The sequence below is a fragment of the Rhinatrema bivittatum genome, chromosome 7, assembly GCF_901001135.1.
Source record: "Rhinatrema bivittatum chromosome 7, aRhiBiv1.1, whole genome shotgun sequence".
NCBI lineage: Eukaryota > Metazoa > Chordata > Amphibia > Gymnophiona > Rhinatrematidae > Rhinatrema > Rhinatrema bivittatum.
This window is the reverse complement of record NC_042621.1, coordinates 139,762,327-139,781,296: the sequence shown is the minus strand read 5'-3', so window position 1 is coordinate 139,781,296 and position 18,970 is coordinate 139,762,327. Positions and strand designations below refer to the sequence as shown.

General features: G+C 42.3%; 1 protein-coding gene across 1 annotated transcript in view; it reads right to left on the bottom strand.

Moving 5' to 3' along the window:
* Nucleotides 1–18,970, bottom strand: part of CNOT1 (CCR4-NOT transcription complex subunit 1) — a 987,642-nt gene that overhangs the window by 42,160 nt on the left and 926,512 nt on the right. Inside the window, 1 exon segment of the mRNA XM_029609242.1 lies at nucleotides 7,408–7,557. Coding sequence (XP_029465102.1) covers nucleotides 7,408–7,557 — 150 coding nt within the window.

Sequence of the window (18,970 nt, the reverse complement as noted above, 5' to 3'; positions counted from 1 at the left end):
ATCAGTTATTTAATCTTTCAGATAACAGAAGAATTAGGGGGGCATTCCATGAAGTTAGCAAGTAACACGTTTAAAAAAAAATCTGAGAAAATTCTTTCAGTCACACACAATTAAGCTCTGGAATTCGTTGCTGGAGGATGTGGTTAGAGAAGTTAATGTAGCTGGGTTTAAAAAAAGGTTTGGATAAGTTCCTAGAAGAGATGACCATAAAGTATTAAGTTGATTTAGGGAATAGCCACTGCTATTACTGGCATTAGTAGCATGGGATCTATTTAATGCTTGGGTACTTGCCAGTTGGCTGTAACCTGGATGAGCCACTGTTGCAAACAGGATCCCGGGCTTGATGGACCCTCGGTCTGACCCAGTATGACTACTTATGTCTTATGTACACCATCAGGTGGTTTTCACATTGGCTAGAGGCAGGTAATGCTGGCTTTTCAGGTGCCATACATACAGTAAGTAGTGATTTCATATATGCTGTAAAAAAATCACCAAAAAACAAAACTGCCTTCATCGGCTAGAAATGGGGACAAACCCAATTGTTCTGGACTGGTATAGCAAAAAGAAAAGGAATTATTGCTTCTCTTACTTTCTCTTCAAATAGATTGGCTCCTATATAAGGGGTATCCGCTATCCTGTCATGCATACCTTCACAGCGTTTAGTCAGACCATCCCTTCTAGTAGCAACTGCCAAGGCCAATGCCTTGAAGGAGGAATAAAAATCATATATGGATCTAGCACTCCTCTGCCTCATTTAGTAAAGATGTTAATTTTTGTAAATCATTTTGTTAAAGTGAAGCAGACATCTCATTTTTTGCATAGTATTATATAGATATATCATCTAGAGCTAGTGGGCTGCTATCCTAGATTGGTGCATAGCTGTTTGGATTTTTTTTCCCATACTGTTGAGTCAGGATTCTTTGTTAGGTGGAACTGCTGAAAAGGTTTTAGACTTTTTTGCTTTCTTCAGAGCTGATTCAACTAGAGAGTCATGTGAAAGATGAGTTTTTTCATAGCTTGGGCATGTCTGAACTCTATTTTATATCAATGCTCTTAGCAATAGGAAAGATTAATAAGTAGAAATTAGACTTACCTGATAATTTCCTTTCTTTCTGCTACATCATTCTAGAACAATTGGGTTTAGTCCCTCATCCGGTTGATAGCGGCAGAAAACCTTTTTTTTTTAAAATCTGTGACATCACTGCTACATCCATTGAGCAAAGATCAGTTTGAGCCAGTATTCCACTGTCAAAGTATAGTGAAAACTACAAAAAAGTCCATTTAAACTAAAGAGACTGGACTGGAAGAGGTAGTTCCTCTGAAAACTGAGGACTTTTTTTTTTTATAAAGTTTCTCTTCCTTGGTGGGTTTCTGGACTGGTGAGGCAAAAATAAAGGAAAATCAATCATGCAGGTAGAAATTTCTCCTTCCTTTTCTTTCTGCTACTCCAGTCTAGAACGAGTGGGAAGTATAAAGTATGAAAGCCCAATTATTTTGAGTGGAAGGATATTAAACCTGCTTTTAGAACACTTGCTTTATGAGCAGTATTTTTTTTCATGAGAACATTCAATCTGTATTTTTTTAAAAACAAATATAATATGGACCATGTGGCCACATTACAAATCTTTGCAGGATGTTTATTATTCCCAAAATGATTGCACTCTAGTTGAATATGCTCCAATTTCTTTAGAACCTGATTTTCTTTTAACATATGTGCTGTACTTATCTTCTCCTTTGTCCAACTTGCTATGGCTGGTTTGGTTGCTGCCTTTACTTTATTTTCCTCCAAGTAAAATGAATTTATCCGAACTAAACTGTTTACTAAATTGGAATACTTAAACTTTCTTTTTAAATTTGATTTAACACAAAGTACGGTATTTTGCAGTGAAAATGTTGAGACACAAATACCCAACTGTTCGTGAAGTGGATAAAAACAAATCATAGTTATCTTCTAATTTATATTCTGCCAACTTTATGGAAGAATTTTGTGACAATAATGCTGCAATCACTTCTCTATGAAACAGGGGAATTACATAAAACTTCTTTCCGCTCAGGATATATTTTCCTTTTCTACCACAGAATCAAAACTGTTCTCCCCAAATTCCACCTCCAGGCCTGCAATAGAAAGATCTGTTGCTTAAGGGGTGTTTTGTTTTTTTTTTATAAGTTCCCTTTGAGATCTACTAACTCTTAGGAGGTTTATATAGATACAACGCTAATGCTCCTGAAGAATCTGTATCGCTGGAGATAAAGTATTTAAACAGTCATCCTGCTTTCAAAGCACAGAATGCTAGTTAAGGAATATGAAAAACATTTGTGTGTGATATAACGGATTCCATTTTGACAAAAGGTCCAGGATTCAAAACTGGAAGGTCATTTTTTTTTTAAATCTGTGGCTGTGCAGTGCTTTGCTAGAGCCACATAAAAAATAGTTGCCATTCAAAAATCAGATAAAATTGTTGATTTAAAGACTCAGGGTATACAAGCCTATGATTAACTTTAGTTGCAAAATTTATCAATATTTGCTGGACTATGTCTTTTGTCTTGTGACAATCATTTTATAACTTTTTTTTCTGCATGTACTTTTCATTAGATTTAAATTATGTTTTTATTGTAAACACTTGGATAAACAGCTTTACTGGTGGTATATTAAAATTCAAAACATAATAATCTTAACTTGAGGGCTTGTTCAAGACCCTAATTTCCCTTTTTAACATATCCTCAATGTTTTACTCACCATAATTTTATGCAGCCCAAGCTGTGCTGTCTTCTGTGGCTGTTCTGTTGCTGCCACAGGGAGGACAATAATGATCCGACATAAATAGGGCTTAAAACAGCCTTATAAACTCTGAGATGAAGGCTAACTTTTTAAACAATTAGAAACTTGCTAGTTGAAAACCCTAAGTCTTATCTTTTGACATTTAAGGATCCTCATTTATTTATTTTGTTTTTACCAAGCAAAGAAAACAGTGATTTAAAAAAGTCTCTAAAGAGGATCCCCTTTCCTTTAATATGTGCACATCCTTTGAATTGACTCAATCAATAATGCTATATGGGAGCATAACCAAATGCTACTCTGTACAGATTATAGGAGCATGGCCCAAACATTCCTTTTTTTTTAATTTTAATTAAAATCAAATCATTGCCAGACCAATAAGATAGTGTTGCTCCATCAGTAGTTCTTCCATCAGCTGCAGGCAGGGAATACTGGCTCAAACCAGTCTGTGCTCATCAAATGTAGTAGTGATGTCACAGATTAAAAACAAAAGTTCTCTGCCACCATCAACTAGATGAGGGACTAATCCCAGATTTTGGCCTGAAGTTCCTTCAGGGATTTATGGACTGGAACAGCTTCGAAGCCTGGATGAAATTTGAGAACGCCTTATAGCTCCTCAGTAGGCGGAATGTCATCTTCCAATTTAAAAGAAACATTTTCAGCCATTTTCTGCAGGAATGCTGGATAAGTTATATCCTCAGGAGGGGTGGAATCCTGTGATGCTCTGGCTAAGTATCTGGTGATAATATCCATGGAATATTCCATGTAGTGTACAGAATCTGACTGGTCAGAATAGTCAGTTTTTGTAATCTGGAGTTAAGGGAGAATCCCTACAGATTGGGTAAGCAAAGTAAAATACCTGGTCTCTTCATAGGGTATAACTGCATGGGAATCTCTGTAGCAAGTCTCTCCAGAATTACTATCATCTTGATGTTGAGAATTTCTTCTTGTGGCCTCGTATGATGTCATTCCACATTATTATGCTTTTCGAAAAGGAGGCATCGAAGGAGCTGAAAATGTCTTCACTGAAGACATGTCTGATTCAGATACCAATATAGGAGGGGAGTACCTTTTTAGTTTTTGATAGCAAACATGATGTTGAGGATTTTGGTACAGATATCTGCTCTGATTGTGGCGCAGAGGATTTCTGCACCAATGATAGGGACATCCGCTCCAATAAGGATGCCGCCAATGGCTTCAAATTCAATTCTTCCAAGTAAAGTCTTTTGGAAGCTGGCACCATAGAACTTTCCCTGACTGATTTGGTACGGTACTTAAGTGATTACAGCTCCGAGCCCTCATATTTCTTTTCTCTTTAGAGGCATGAGACAAGAAGCCTGAAGCCCTACTCCTCAACTCTGACCTGTGTGCTTCTGGTTGTTTAGAAGAACGCTCTTTATTGGAAGGGAAAGACAATTCAGATTTTAATTTCATGATCCTATATTTTACTGCTCTGGCTGACATTTTCCCACTGGACCCACAGGAAGAGAAGTCATGATTTGGGTCCAAGCATCAGAAAACAAAGCCGAAGATCTTAAGTGCCCATATTTTATGTTTATTTTTCGCACACAATTTATATGGTGCTTTTCTAACCTTAGGAGACTTATCTGAATCAGATATAGCATATAAAATAAAATGTAGAAAAGTAATTTTTTTGCTTAAAAATGAAAAAAGATGACTTAAAGTGAAGAAAATAAAATAACTACTATGAAAAAATTCCCTGAAAAATGCAGTGACAGATCGAAAAGGAGCAGAAAAATCTTTGTCAGAACATTTCAGTGAATGAAGGTAGCTCAATTGGTGGTGGTAGCAACAGGGGAACTCCCACATATGCTTGGTCTTTTGGAGCTAAGGAGAGCTTCTTTCTGCATCAGCGCTGCTGGATTATGTCTCTCACTTGTGTAGCTATTTGTTCCTACTTGATAATGGAGAAAAATGTAAACGAAGTTTTTGAACCAGCAGAGGCATTCGCTGATCCCTGATGCAAAACAGAAAATGGCCTTAGCCATCTTTAATACAAAAGATGCAAAGAAAATGCAGTGAATGATTTCTTGCTGACTGAAGCAAACACTCGGAAGGCAGGCCTAAATCACAGTGCTCTACAAAAAGAAGATACAAGCAAGATAGCATTTTGGGCTCTGCCTCATGTCTTTCAACTAGGGCACCAGAAAAGTTGGCTCATATGTATGCAGTTTCCTAACAGGATCTGGCATTGGTACTGAAGGGCTGATGCAACAGTGTGCTCAGCTGAGAGCACTGTATAACCTGCAGTTGAACGCGGGTTGTATAGGCGCTAACTAATCCCCTTATGCAATAAGGGGATTAGTTAGCGCCTTATGCAATAAGGGGATTAGCGCCTCTACAACGTGTGTCCAAGGCGGAGTGAAACTAATAGGCTATTAGCTATTCACTCTCAATGCAAAAAAAATAAAGTGTCTAGGACACACATTTTGGCGATCAGAAATTAACACCTGCCCAGAGTAGGCATTAATTGCCGAGCGCTCCTAAAACTAGTACACAAAAGCAGAAAAAACTGCTTTTCTGTACTGCCTCCTACTTAATATTGTTGTGATTAAGTTGGAGAAACAATTCAAGGAAAAAAAAAAAAAGCACCAGCAGACAGGTGCAGGAAGCGGACGCTCAGTTGACAAGCATCCAGTTCCTGAACCCCTGGCACATCCATGGGTTAGGAAAACAGATGCTGATAAATTCAGTATCCATTTGCCAAATCTGACTGCCTGCACTGTAAGGAGTGAATACATCAATATTAAAGTGTTGGGTACTTAATATTAATTTATTCATCTCTTCACTTATGCCCATTGGTCCTTTTCCCTGACATTAGTCAGGGAAAGGACCAATCCCCTTTCAGGACAGCCTTCTGAAAGGTTATTGGTCCCTTCACTGACATGACAGTGAAGGGACCAATAGGCAATAAGTGAAGGAGTGAATAAATTAATATTAAGTTCCCAATACTTTAAATATTGATTTATACTCTTAGGTGCCAGTAGTCAGGTTCGGAGAATGGACGCTGAATTTATCAGCATCCATTTTCCAAACATGTGCATGTGCGCTGGTTAGGAAAACAGACGCTGATAAATTCAGTGTCCATTTTCTTAACCAGCAGACAGCCGCCGACAGCAGACCTCTTTCAGGTGCACGCTGTCAAGGAGTCGCTAGGTGTGCACAATTGCCCCTAGCACCTCCTCGACAGCGCGAGCCCTAATTTAAATATTGCATTGCGCCCCCAGGAGAGGTGCCTGGGGGCGTGTTAGAAAAGCAGGCATTGAATACTTAGCACCTGCTTTCAGCGCAACTTTTTTGCATCAGCTCCTATGTAAATATGCTTGGAATCAATGCTGTGCTGGATAGCAGTATAACTCCTTGAGCCAAACCAGTCTATATCACGAATAAGCACAAAAAGCTCGCTAGCACAAATTTGCCTGGTATCCAAAGGTAAAGCCTGGAGGAGGCATAGGAGGATTGCTTGATGCACCCAGTCACAACATGAATTCTGGCACTCTGTGGTCATGAAAGCATTTCATAAATACAGATGGGGAGGTATGTTATATATGACAGATTGTTGGTTTGCTGTTTGATATTTTTATTGGGAATTTTTAACATTATGATTATACCTTGCTTAGAGTTTTTGAATATAAGCATGTAATGAGTATTTTAAATAAATAAAATATTTGTAGTAGGCAGACACCACAGCTCTGTTGATCTTTTGGTAACCTGGTTTGGCCTCTGTTGGGAACAGGATGCTGGGCTTGATCAACCCTTGGTCTGACTCAGCATAGCAATTTCTTATGTTCTTATCACATTGAAGTCCTCCAAACTGTGCATTAATGGGATGTGCATTGAGACCTCCACCTGAGGTTTGATACCCTTCTGCTTCAACCTGTTTTATGCCCTTGAGCTGCAGGAGTAGGACAATGCCATATTCATGACCTCAGCCTCATATCTAGACACTGGAGTAACTGAGGACTTTGTGGACAAAATCTGATCATAAGTGCTAGCTTGGGACAGCTTCTTGGGTTTGTTTCCATATGTTCTGAGGCCAGCTTTGAGCTTGGTTTATCTGAATTTGCAAGGCAGGTATAACACTTCTGCCAACAGGTCTGAACCAATTGAAACCACATCCTTAAGCAGGTACTGTGACCTTTCCCCAAAGGAGGGAATCTTGCTTTGATAATCCAAGATGATCATCAAGAGATCAGAAATACCTCACAAAGCCACTGGCTTGCTTTGACAACGTCTTGGAGCAGAACATTTTTAAAGCTTAGTTGAAAAATAATTCTCTCAGAAAACAATTTCAAGGAATAAATGAATTAGGCTTCAGGCCTAGTTCAACATGGTTTGGTTAAGCTTACATCGATTGACATGATGAACATTTACAAAACTTCAAAGCAACATTAAAAAGTGAAAAAATACAAAAATATAGCCGGCCCCTTTCCTTCAGAATGCTAAAACTGAAAATGACAAAACATTCATTTTTGGAAGGCAATAGGTGTTTCTCTGATGAAACATGACGTCATGCAAGTCCAGTAAGCCTCAATGGAGGCATACTTAAGAATGGAGAAAATTTTAGACCACTGTATTATTGTTCTTAGGCAATGGCTGCCCACATTTACCTGAAGATTGCTGCGCAGCTCAGAAAGAAATGTGACAGGTGAACGTGTCTTCAGATAGGAATCCAAATCCTTCTTGAACTGAGGTGGCATCACTCCAGTGAAATTGGTAAGGATCCGTGGAGCAATATTGATTTCACTCAGCATATCCACCTGAGGCAACAGAGTACAAACTCAGCATTTCACACCATAAGATTAGGTTGAAACCATCCTACCCTCTGCCCTATACACATGTTGGCCCATACATAAATCTATTCTTAATCAGATCCAGTCAATTAACTAAACCAGTCCAGTTCATAACTGTTTTTCATTCACATAACATTCAGCTAAAGTTAATGCCATAGCTTAGTTCATGTTCTGTGCTGCTAAGTGGATAGTTTGAACTGAATCTCATGCTTACTTGCAGGCAAATGCAGACACCTGCCTCCAATTACAAAAGCAGCAGTGATCTACTTAGCCTTTACAAACCTTGACAGGGCTGCAGAAGCAGTGTTCACAGCCCCTGGCAAGTGCACTAGCCATATGTGAGTGGCACCTACCAGCTGACCTCAGAGTACACTTGTTCTGCATTCCAAAGAGCCATAGTCTGTACCTCTAAAGATAGTCTTTGTGATGGTTGAGCAGGAGATAAAATGCAGAAAATTCCTGGTGTTTTACCCCAAGAAGGGCAGATGGTGTTAGGAGTTAAAAGCCCAGAAATGAATAAGCAGCAGCTAGTTTATAAAAATGTTAAATGTAAAAAACTGCAAGAAATAAATAAGGATGTAAATGACAAATGCTCTGCCTCAAGCCTCCTGACACAACCTGATTGCCACTCCACGCAGACCTCCTACATTATTAATATAGTTATCCTCTGGAGAGCTAGATATGCTGTTCTCTCTTTCATGTAGGGGTTACAAAGTATTTGGTTTGAAAGTCAACGCATGAGCAGTGATGAGGTGAGTAATCAGTCAAAAAAGCAAACAGAATGTTGGGAATTATTAGAAAGGGAATGGTGAATAAAACGGAAAATATTATAATGTCTCTGTATCGCTCCATGGTGAGACTGCACCTTGAATACTGTGTACAATTCTGGTCGCCGCATCTCAAAAAAGATATAATTGCGATGGAGAAGGTACAGAGAAGGGTGACCAAAATGATAAGGGGAATGGAACAGCTCCCCTATGAGGAAAGACTAAAGAGGTTAGGACTTTTCAGCTTGGAGAAGAGACAACTGAGGGGGGTATGATAGAGGTGTTTAAAATTATGAGAGGTCTAGAACGGGTAGATGTGAATTGGTTATTTACTCTTTCGGATAATAGAAAGACTAGGGGGCACTCCATGAAGTTAGCATGTGGCACATTTAAAACTAATCAGAGAAAGTTCTTTTTTACTCAACGCACAATTAAACTCTGGAATTTGTTGCCAGAAGATGTGGTTAGTGCAGTTAGTATATCTGTGTTTAAAAAAGGATTAGATAAGTTCTTGGAGGAGAAGTCCATTACCTGCTATTAAGGTCACTTAGAAAATAGCCACTGATATTACTAGCAACGGTAACATGGAATAGACTTAGTGTTTGGGTACTTGCCAGGTACTTGTAAGCCTGGATTGGCCACTGTTGGAAACAGGATGCTGGGCTTGATGGACCCTTGGTCTGACCCAGTATGGCATGTTCTTATGTTCTTAATCTGGGAGCTTAAGTTTCAGCTCAGCATTTCAATCATTGGGTTACGCTATCAAACAATCTACTACACTGAGCAAAAGCTCAATAGAAAACTGGATTATCTGAAAGAGGTACCACCCTTCCCTCAATAGGGCGAGAACAAAGGTAAATTGTAGTTTGAGGCTACTTAAATTGGGCTAAGGCTAGCTGAGTACTGCTCTCTAATATTGTAAAAAGCAGCTGCAGTCAGAACACCTGCTGCCCAAATGCAAGAAGGAATACCAAGCAGCCAAGAATATGGAGGACTTCTGGCACCATGCAGAAATGCTCAGGAGTGATTAGAGGACAATAGCATTTTTCAACTTACCTACAAATTTGTTCTATTAGCTACTCCATCAGTCTGAACCTCAGAGTATGCTGTCTAATATTAATCATGTGATGCTTTTATTCATCACATGACCAGGCTTTGCTTTCCCTCTATTCCTCCAGTTGAAAAAACTGTGACAAATTCTGTGTGACCAATAGATATAAGTAGCTGATGACCTAACTCCTCTTAAAATGTTATGTACCATAGTTCTCATGCTCTTTACAGCAGGCAAAACAATCATTGTTAAAGCTCGAAAGGAGATAGAGAAAATGTATACCCACTATGTCACATGAATGTAGCAACAGCTTTAGAAAATTATAGGAAGAAAGTTGAAGTGAAGAGTATTTTTCATGGCAAGAATTGCACAAGGAGAAAATAATGGTTGCATCCTGGCTGTAGTTATAAAATCTCTAATATCCAGGGAATATTGATTTAACAGTAAACCCAGTGGCAGACCCTAATCCAGGGCTTCCTAAATCTGTCCTGGGAAGCTATACAGATTCAGAAATGGTTTCAATCTGCAAGTTCTCTGAAGGTTATAACAAAAAAGTTTTATTCTTAATCTGTGGCTGCACAGACAGGCTGGAATCCAGGATTACACAAATTTCTTACTTGGCTGACAATTGGTATTTTGCGACCTTCAAATTCAAATTGAATAGGAAGATTTAGTAAGGGAGTTCTACTTAAGATCATAATCTGTTTTATCAACCTTTAATGCTAGCTTGTTATACCATAGCCAGCACTTTTCGGATGCTAAGCAGCCAAGACATCTTGAAAGCAGTGTTCCATGACAACATGGGTACATAAAACTGAATGTCATCTTAGCGTCTATAGTCTGTTTTACAGAGAGGAGACATATGTTAAATAAGGTAGCCAAGGGAGCACCAGTTTTAAAGGTTTTCCAAGGTGATCTACCACTTCTAATTCTAATCTGTGTTGTCAGTCAGGACAGAATCAATTCAAAACTACCCCTGTTAACACTATCTCTTAAGTTGGTTAAGCAAGATTTTATTCTTTTGTGTTCCATGTAATCGTTGTGCCAGGCATTTAGTGTTCTATTTCCTTGCTCCATGTAAACCGATACGATGTGAAAACGGTTATTGGTATATAAAAACTACTAAATATAAAAACTACTAAATAAATGATTGATGGTATTTAAAGCCGCTGAGCAGATTATTCTGTGAGATTTTGCGTTATACTCTGGTTTTAACAACCTTCTTGTGCGATGAGATTGGCACAGTGTAGCCTGTTAAAGGTTCCCTCACCTTGACTGGCTTATCTGACAAATGCATGAGAGTGCTTTTTCAGTCACTGGTCCATTATTTTGGAACAAAATATATATATATTATATGAAGGGAATTATAAAAACCTTCTCCGATTGGCCTTGAGTTTTGATTGGTTTGTTTGAAACAGTATGATTCTGGATTAAACACAAAAGCCAAATTCTTTTCACTAACAGGAAGGAATTGTACAAATACAAACCTTTTTTGATTGGCCCTTAGTTGAAAAGTACTTTATTCTGATTGCATTATTTGTAAATGCACAAGTCAACAGGACTCTATTTGATTGGATGTTTAGGAACATCTGATCATTAAACATTATTTATAAATTGCTTACAGCTAGGTTTGTGAATAGCAAGTTATTAAATGTCAGGTGGTTGGTGCAGGATTGAAAGAACAAGCATGCGATGAGTACATTTCAAAAATTGTTTTTAAAGTTTTAAAAGCTATATATTAATTAAAAGTATGTCTTTTTTTAGAAAGAAAATTTGTTCAAGAGTAACAGCATGATCTCATCATCTAAGAGTATAACTAACACAAAGGATATTTGTGTGATTGTATACAGCAAAGATTCTCAACCGGTGTGTTGCGTGCTACTGGTCTCCTGCTGCTCTTCCCTCCTCCTTCCTTCACCGAACAAGAGGCAGATCTTCCACTGCTGCTCAGGCTATCAGCATGTACAAGCTCGGATAGGAATGGCAGCAGTGTTAGTGGAGGCTGGCAACTGCGGTTAGCCTTTTCTTCTTCCCGCACCTGCCCCCATGGCCAGGAGCAGGAAGTGATGTGCAGTGGGGTGCGTGGGAAAAAAGAACCATGCTGCATGGAACAGTAGTGGCAGCAGCATCAATCCCAATAGGTAGTGTGGGCCCGGAGCAAAATCCGAAGCAGCCAGCAATCAGCAAAGGAGACAGCAGAATTAGCCTGTCATGGCAGATGGGATTCTTCTTTCTTGGCCTGCGGGGGCTGAAGGAGGAGGCTGCTGCAGTTACCATTTGAGCTCTTGGGGGGGGGGGGGGCAGCAGGAAATGAGAGATAGAGACAGCCGACCAGCCAGTGTGTAAGTGGGAGAATGTGTGTGTGATTGAGAGTGCGCATGTGTAACTGTGATTGAGAGCCTGTGTGTAAGTGAGAGCATGTGTGTGATTGAGAGAAACTGGTCAATGTGTATATATGTGAGAGACAATGAAAGTGACTGGTCAGATGAAGATGGCGGGTGTGTGTGTGTGAGTGAGAGATTAGTCAGGGAGGTGACTGTGTATGAGAGAGAAAGCATGAAGTAAGAAACTTGTGTATGAGAGAGCATGGGAGTAAGAAGCTTGGTGTGTGAGGGTGTGTGTGAAAGAGCATGGGAATGAGAAACCTGAGTGTGTGGGTGTGTGAGAGACAGCATGGGAGTGAGAAGCCTATATATGTAAGACAGAATATGGGAATGGGAAGCCTGTGTGTATGGATGACAGAGCGAGACTGTTCGGAAAGACGACTGGTATTTGTGTAAGACTTTTTCGTATTGCAACAAGTTAAAAAAAAAAGTTGTTTTTCATTAGTCATTAAGCAGCACTTGTAGAATTAAAAAATTGAGGTTTTTGACCTATGAAGGAGAAGAAAGACCCACCTTAACATTTTGATTGTGGCAGTACAAATTTTGAGGTCTTTTCCTCCAATCATTAGCATGACAAATACAATAATTGAAACTTGTCACATAATATATAGTGGCCTGCAACAACCTTTGTCTATATCTTTTGAGGTTCACTATCCCTTAGTTTGGCTTGATCTAAAATCAATATTTTGGAATACATTGATTACCTGAGAACAATTATATATTCTTTGACTTTTTAAAAGCAGTTGAAAACACTTATTTAAACCTGCCTTTGAAAAAAAAAAAAAAAAAAAAAAAAAAAAAAAAAGACTACTGAGCTCTAACGAAATGACATCCTGCTGAGCTGAAAAATAGTTGCTTGGCTCTCAGAATTAATCTGTGAGCAGACTTGTGTTTTGTTTTAGTTGATTTTGTTTTATGTAGGTTTATGAATGTTGCATTATCTGCCTTGCTTTTAAGTAAAATGGAGAAATTACTTACCTGATAATTTCATTTTCCTTAGTGTAGCAGATGGACTCAGAACCAATGGGTATAGTGTACTCGTGCTAGCAGTTGGAGACGGATCAGATTTCAATCTGACATCAGCCCCTAGTACATATACCCCTGCAGGAAGTGCAGATCCTCAGTATTCTTCCTTGCAAAGCATTGTGGATATATGTTTGACTGACCGATTGGTTAATTTGATTAACTTGTATAACTTCGTAACTAAATAAACGTTATAACTTGATTAACTGGATTAATTTGAACTGGTCGATTGAGTATAGCTGGAGACCGCCAGGGAGCTTGACCGGAAAGCGTCGACACCCAGCCGGGTGGAGACCTAGGTAAACGAAAGGAGGCTTACCCTTGAATCATTTGCAATACCATGCATGACGGCAGCCAAGGGCGGGCTGCTGAGTCCATCTGTCTACACTAAGGAAAACGAAATTATCAGGTAAGTAATTTCTCCATTTCCTAGCGTGTAGCAGATGGACTCAGAACCAATGGGATGTATAAAAGCTACTTCCGAACCGGGTGGGAGGCTGTCTGTGACCCACTCAGTATTGCCCTTGCAAATGCCGTGTCCTCCCGGGCCTGAACATCCAGACGGTAGAATCTGGAGAAGGTATGGATGGAGGACCATGTCGCCGCCCTGCAAATCTCGGCGGGTGACATCATTCTTGTTTCTGCCCAGGCTCTGGTCGAATGGGCCTTGATCTGTAGAGGCGGAGGTTTCCCTGCTTCTACGTAGGCCGCCTTGATGACTTCCTTGATCCATCGGGCTATGGTTGCCCGCGAGGCTGCTTCCCCTAGTCTTTTCCTGCTGAGAAGGGCGAAAAGGTGGGTCAGTCTTCCGTACTGGTTCTGACATTTCCAGGTATCTGGAGAGGATTCTGCCAACGTTGAGGTGACACAGACTATGGGCCTCTTCCGAATTCTTCAGGGCTCCCGCCGACGGGAGCGAGATGGTCTGGTTCAGATGGAAGTGGGAGACCACTTTGGGAAGGAATGACGGTACCGTGCGCAGCTGGATGGATCCCGGAGTGAACCTAAGAAAGGGTTCACGGCAAGACAGAGCTTGTAGTTCAGAGATGTGTCGCTGCTGAACAAACTGCCAGTAGGAAGACAATCTTCAGGGTCAGCTGATGGAGTGATAGCCCTCGAAGAGGTCTGAAGGTGGTTCCAGATAGGAAGTTCAAGACTAAGTTGAGATTCCACAGAGGTACCGGCCACTTCAGAGGTGGACGAATGTGTTTGACTCCTTTCAGGAAACGTGACACATCCGGGTGAGAGGCTAGGCTATCGCTCTCGCCCCTGGTGCCGAAACATGCCAGTGCTGCCACCTGTACTTTGATGGAGTTGAGGGACAGTCCTTTCTGGAGTCCGCTCTGTAGGAACTCCAGATTCACGGGAACTTTAAGTGAACGTGTCTTGATGTCGTGATCTTCGCACCAGGCTTCAAATATTCTCCAGATCCTTATGTATGTTAACGATGTGGAGAACTTGCGTGCTCGGAGGAGGGTGTCTATTACCGCCCCCGAGTATCCGCTCTTCTTCAGGCGAGCCCTCTCAATGGCCAGACCGTAAGAGAGAATTGAGCTGGGTCCTCGTGGAAGATCGGACCCTGTTGTAGCAGGTCCCTGAGAGGGAGCAGGGGTAGAGGGTTCCCTGCCAGTAGTCTTCTCATGTCTGCGTACCACGGTCTTCTTGGCCAATCCGGGGCCACCAGAAGAACTAGTCCCTTGTGTATCTGTATCTTGTGAATGATTGCGCCCAAGAGGTGCCACGGCGGGAAGGCATATAGTAGGGTCCCCCGTGGCCAGGCCTGCACCAGGGCATCGATCCCTTGGGATTGTAGATCCCGCTTGCGGCTGAAATATCTGGGTACTTGGGCATTGGTTCTGTTCGCCAGAAGGTCCATTTCCGGTGTTCCCCACAGGTTTACTATCATCCGGAAGGCTGCGGGAGACAGCTTCCATTCTCCTGGGTCTAGACTTTCTCTGCTGAGGAAGTCCGCCGTGATGTTGTCCTTCCCGGCGATGTGGGCGGCGGCGATCTCCTGTAGATTTGCTTCCGCCCATGCCATCAATGGGTTTATCTCCAGTGACACCTGTTGGCTTCTGGTTCCCCCTTGCCTGTTGATGTAGGATAAGCAGGCACGTGTCACCACGGTGCAGCAGGCCGCAATCTGAAGAGACATAGCGGCCACGTCAAATGACTGTTTAAGCATGGCTTCTAGCTGCCGGTCATGCGTGTCCTTGAGTGCTGCTCCTCCCTCTACCGGAATGGTGGTGCACTTGTAGACTGCGCAGACCATGGCATCCACTCTAGGGCAAGCGAGCATGTCTTTGGTTGCTGGATCCAGGGGGTACAAGCTGGCCAAGGCCCGCCCCCCCCTTTAAAGGCAGACTCTGGGGTGTTCCATTCCAGGTCAATTAGCTGTTGAGCAGCTCGCAAGAGCGGGAAATGACGGGAGGTCTGTCGAAGGCCTTTCAGAAATGGGTTCTCCTCGGGATCCCCCTGGTTTTCTGAATCCGGAATCGCCAGTTCCACAAGGCATTGGGAGACCAGATCCGGGAGCTCCTCCCTTGTGAAGAACCGTCTCATGGTTCGGTGGGGTTCTGTCCCCGGGGGGGAGTTCTCGTTCTTCTTCTAGGGGTTCGACTTCTTCTGAGATGTCCGTACCCCCGAAGGTGGGACTACTTGGCGGTAAAAGCCTATGCCTAGGTCTTGAGGGGCCTGGAGCATAGGGGTCCTCCTGCGACGTATGTGGTTGGTCCGCCCGGGAATCCGTTTGCATTCGGACAAAGGCGTGAATCCCCTTGAAGAGTTCCACCCAAGAAATAGACAAGGGGTCCACATTGAGTGGCGCTGCTTCCCTGGGAGCCTCCGGCTGAGAGGGAGTCCCGCTGGGGGTTGCTAGCTCCAGGGAGCCCCATGAAGAGCTAGTCCCCAGCCCTGGGCGAGACTGAGCCTGTGGTGGAACTCCCAGGGCCTCCTCGCATTGGGTGCATAAGGCATCGGCTTCCTGGCTCTGGGCGGCCCTGAGGTGGCATGCTGAGCCGAGGCCTAAGGATTTTACTTCCGTTATTGGAGGAGTCGAGGTTGCCTGCACGTACATGTTTCGCTCCGGAGCGCCTGGCTGTGTGCGCTCGTATCTGTGCGCTTAGCCGGGGTTTGTGCGCGTATCTGAGCGCTTAACCCGGGATGTGCGCGCGGGTAGTCGAGTGCGCGTAGTCCGTGCGACCGGGACTTGCGCGTGCCGCTTATGCGTCCAAGGGTTCTTGTGCGTATAACTTACGTGCAGAAGTAGGTTTGTGCGCACAGGTAAATTTTGTGTGCTAGGCCGGGTGGCGATGTGAACGGAGAGATTAAGGCCAAGATGGCGACGGCGACCATGCGGGCAAGATGGAGACTACCTCGGAGGGTCTCCACGTGGGAAGGCCCTTGGAAATGCCAGGGTCTGGCCCTGCTAGGGCGAATCAGCCCAGTGGCGCTGGTTTCGGCCGATGGCCTGTGCTCGTCCTCAATCCTCGGAGACCGGCACAAGTAAAGATTTCTACCTTACCTTATCTTCGGCGCTTCCTGGTCTCGAACCGGGCGGTCTCCGGCTGCGGGGGGAGAGGGCAACTACCTTCACCGCCGCTTTTGAGGATGCACCCGCTGCCTCTCAGCCGCGCCCGAACTCCTCTCGCTCGGGGGCTGTAAGTCCTCGCCGCGATTCGGCCGCCAGACCGAGGCTCACCTCAGAGGGATCATGGAAATCACCTCAGGAATATCGACTGGGGGAGGGACCCGAGGGTATCACCGCAGGAGAGCGGGGCTCGTCTTCAGTAGAATTTTCTTCTTTAAATTTGGTTCCAACGCTCTGAGAGCGTGCAGATAGCTCCTAACTGCTATGGAGACGGAAAATACTGAGGATCTGCACTTCCTGCAGGGGTATATGTACTAGGGGCTGACGTCAGATTGAAATCTGATCCTTCTCCAACTGCTAGCACGAGTACACTATTCCCATTGGTTCTGAGTCCATCTGCTATACGCTAGGAAAATTAATTTAAATAATTAAATAAAGCAGTTAGATTTGCCTATTTGTTTGGTTATGACTAGATTTAGAGCTGGGGGTTTTGGAAGATGATAGCTACTCTCCTGCTCCATAGGCTGGAGTATGTGGTGTATTTAGATGTGACCTTTAAATTCAGTCTTGAATAAAGCATTTTGTTGTTTTGGATTGAACATTAAGTAGATTAAGCTGAAGGAGGTGGGGGAAAAGTGACTTGCTCTGGTTAGACAGAGTTAATAGGCTGCAAAGTTACAGGGAGAAGGGATCTAGAAACTGGTTGGTTCTGATACATGGGGTTTCCTTCTGCCCCAGATCACCTCCACACGTAGGATGGCTTTGTTAAAGCACACTATAGTGAAATATGCTAGTCTTCCTCTTTCTTCTGTCTGGGATATATAACCTTTGGAAAGTCTTTAACATTCCTCTTTAAGAGCAATATATTCAAACATTTAAATATTTTTTCCTTAGATTTAAATCATTTGAATGTTCCAATTGTTTCACTTTGATTATGAGCTATGTTCTGTTAGATATTCTAGCCTTAATTTAGCAAAGGGGGAAGGGGTTGTTTAAGAGGGCAGGGTTTCATTGTGAGCTTTTTGGTTTCTGGTCTTTGTGAAGTTGTGTACAAAGGGGGATGCCCTTTGGTTGTGGGGCTGCCTCTGGTGCTGTCCTTACAGGGCCAGCAGTCTTCTCTTGATGTCATCACCAGGAAGAGGTGCCCCCCATGCCTGATTGCATTCATCTGTAGCAGCAGAAATGAGGTGGGGGTTGGGAGAGCACCCTTAGATGGAGTGAGGAGTCAGCACTCACCACCTATCTCCCTCTTAAGCACAAATAGAACACTCTTTAGAAATGCTGCTCTAAAGCAACTTCAGATCCTTGCTGATCTAGTCCATCCTAAGCCACTGTATGTTTTTTGAGCTGAAAAGTTGATCAACAATCTTTTCCCTGAGATAAATGTAGGAAAAGTGCAAGGAGCAGAGAAAACTTTTGCATATCACTTTTATTGATCTCAAAGTCTTCAACTTCATGAACAGCAGGGCTTTCGGGGGAGGGGGCTTTATTATTTATTTACGTAATTTTCTATACCGATGTTGGTATATACCTTCACACCGGTTTGGCCTCTGTTGGAAACAGGATGCTGGGCTTGATGGACCCTTGGTCTGACCCAGCATGGCAATTTCTTATAATTAAAAACCATAATACAATAAAAAATTTTAAACCAAACAGATAACTATACAGACTCATTCTTAAATTAATATAAAAGAAACAAATCATGAAATAAAATAAGACATAAAAAGTAAATAATCACATTAAAACATGCCTATTAACAAAAAATTTATCAGAAAGCATCAACATATGAAAACAATAAAAATTACTGGCTGACTTCTACTTGGAATGCTTGTACATACAGCCACGTTTTTAGTGCTTTCTTAAATTCTTTTAAATCTCTCTGGAGCCTTAATTCTATGGGTAATAAATTCCATAGACCTGGACCGGCTAATGATTTGCTGGAACAGATAGCTTGAGAAGGTTCAGAGGACAGCCAAATTTCTTCCATACATGAAAGGCATCAGCCAATATGATGTATCAACCTTGGAGGTTTTCAACATATGAAATGGCATCAAACAGGGATGCTTTCTTACCCTATCCTATTCCAGATCTTCTCCAATGAAAAATTACTACTTACCTGATAATTTCCTTTTCTTTAGGACAGTCGGATGAATCCAGAACAAGTGGGTTATGCATCTCTACTAGCAGATGGAGATGGAGCAAACTGACATCACAGTATATATTCCCCTGCAGTGACATCAGCCTGCTAGTATTTTCTTCAACATCAACTGTGGACAGACTAGCAAAAATCGATTAAAAACAGATAACCATTTCAATACTCGGGCAACAGGCAACACTGAGCTCAGACAAGAATGTAATAACACTAGTCTAGGGACTGGAGTAACACCAGTAATCCCTGTAATACATAGGTATACAGGAGGATCAATATGCAATCATTTGGCAGTCAAGGGAGGGACACTGGATTTATTTGACTATCCTAAAGAAAGGAAATTATTAGGTAAGTAGTAAGTACCCAATGCTACTTGCCCGAATAGGGTGGGAGGCTGCCCATGGTCCAGTCAAAACT